The sequence below is a fragment of the Mus pahari genome, chromosome 1, assembly GCF_900095145.1.
Source record: "Mus pahari chromosome 1, PAHARI_EIJ_v1.1, whole genome shotgun sequence".
Taxonomy (NCBI): domain Eukaryota; kingdom Metazoa; phylum Chordata; class Mammalia; order Rodentia; family Muridae; genus Mus; species Mus pahari.
Window position 1 is genome coordinate 88,514,022 of NC_034590.1, and position 1,926 is coordinate 88,515,947.

The 1,926-nt window shown below is 52.9% G+C and overlaps 1 protein-coding gene across 2 annotated transcripts in view; it reads left to right on the forward strand.

Annotated features, from left to right (window-relative positions):
- Vps35l (VPS35 endosomal protein sorting factor like) overlaps window positions 1–1,926 on the forward strand; it is a 103,293-nt gene that overhangs the window by 75,493 nt on the left and 25,874 nt on the right. For both annotated transcript variants that reach the window (XM_021192584.2, XM_029546221.1), the window contains exon 26: window positions 332–446. In XM_021192584.2, coding sequence (XP_021048243.1) covers window positions 332–446 — 115 coding nt within the window. The remainder of the gene's footprint in view (window positions 1–331; window positions 447–1,926) is intronic.

Here is a 1,926-nt window from a genome sequence, read left to right on the forward strand (position 1 = left end):
GTCCTGGAACTCACTTGGTAGACCAGGCTGGCCTCGAACTCAGAAATCCGCCTGCCTCTGCCTCCCGAGTGCTGGGATTAAAGGCCTGCACCACCAGGCCCGGCAAGAGTTAGTTTTCAAATCTCTATTTCCCTCCCTTCTCCTTCCCCATCCTCCCAGAGCTTATCAGAACTGGGATTGATGGGGACTGTGTGTGTGTGTGTGTGTGTGTGTGTGTGTGTGTGTGTGTGTGTGTGTGTGTGTGCGCGCGCGCGCACATGTTGCTTGGAAACACACAGTCATGGAAAACGTGCACACCTTGGTTAACTGTCCCCATCTCCCATCTCTCCAGGCCTGTGTTGCCTACTGCTTCATCACCATCCCGTCCCTGGTGGGGATCTTCACCCGCCTCAACCTCTACTTGCATTCCGGTCAGGTTGCCTTGGCCAACCAGTGCCTCTCCCAAGGTAAGCCTGTCTCTCTATCCTTGATACCCCCTTGCCACTTAGGAAGTCTGACCCAAGCACATCCATCCCTGCGTGCATGTACTGAGTGATGCCTTGAAGGAAGAAAGAACGCAGCAGCCAGGGAAGCTTGGGAGTCAGGCCGCACAGAGACAGATGGAGCAGTGCAGATATTTTTTTGTCCTGCTCAGTCCATCTCAGGCTGGGTTGGGCAGTCAGACATCCTGGGCTACGATGCTCAGAGAGCCTGAGAAGGTGGGGCTGCTTGGCCACAGAAGGTGCAGGGGTGGTTTTAGTGTCTCTGTTTGTTCATGTGTTTGAACACTGGTCACATGGAAATGGAATCTAATACTCTGCTATTGGGGTGACACTCCACTCTGTGTAGCTTACACAAGAAACTTCTAAGTATTGGAAGGGTGTTGGGGAGGTGAGAGAGGGAGGGGAGGGGGCGTTAGCTCAGCCCCATGGTGCTTAAACTCCAGGTCGCTGCCTTCACCCTGACTTTAAGCTGCTGCTGGGCACAACAGTGTGGTGTCTGCTTCATGTTTAAAAATTCATCTGATGATTTTTGCTTGAGTCTAAATGCAGTCGCACTAAACCTTAAAAGCCCATCACTGTCGCCCTGAAAGCCACACAGAGCAGTTACTGGCCAAATAAATAATGCAGCCAATTACTGAGAAGGAGAGAGCTAAATATGAAGCTCGTGGGAGCTGGCTGCTTTGTTTGTCTCCACGAACGTCCTCCCATCTCAGCCGCGTCTAAAGCGTTGCCCTCCTCCTAGTTCATTCCCTGGCTTGCCTTCACCCTGCCCTGACCACATCTCCACATTTCAGGCTAGGCCTCTGCCAGGGCTGAGTTCAGGGTCTTGAGTCCCCCCTGCGGACCACCCTGGGAGGCTAGAAAAGGCTTAGTTCCATTCATTTGTGCACAAGGGACTCCACATGTAGATAGCACCATACTGGCATTTACTGCAAACATTCTTACCTGTCACCCTGGAGCACAGAGCGGCCACCAAAGGCTTACTACACCTTAGTGCTTCCCACATAGAGGTGGCCCAGAAACGCTGCCTGTCTTTTCTTTGAGCCCTTACTCCAGATAGCTTCTTGTCCTCCTTTGTCCGTGGCTCAGAAGAGTGTGTGTGCTTATATGGAGGAAGAGGAGAGGGAAGGAATATACTCGGCCTTCTGATGGAGTGAATGGTCTGAGCAAAGGCGCGGTCGAAGTAGGGTTGATTACAGGTGTGTTTGGCCACCAGCAGGGTGTGCTGAGACCCTGACTGATGGTGGCTTTCAAGTCTGCAGGATACTGTGGGTCTGCCTCTGGTTCTGCCACTTTGGGAAATAGATGACCTGGGACAGGTTGGCCTTTTTGTGTGTATCCATGTCCAGAGCAGAAGTGATGGCAGGGTTCCATCGAAACTGAGAGGAAGCCGGGCGTGGTGGCGCATCCCTTTAATCCCAGCACTTGGGAGGCAGAGGCAGGC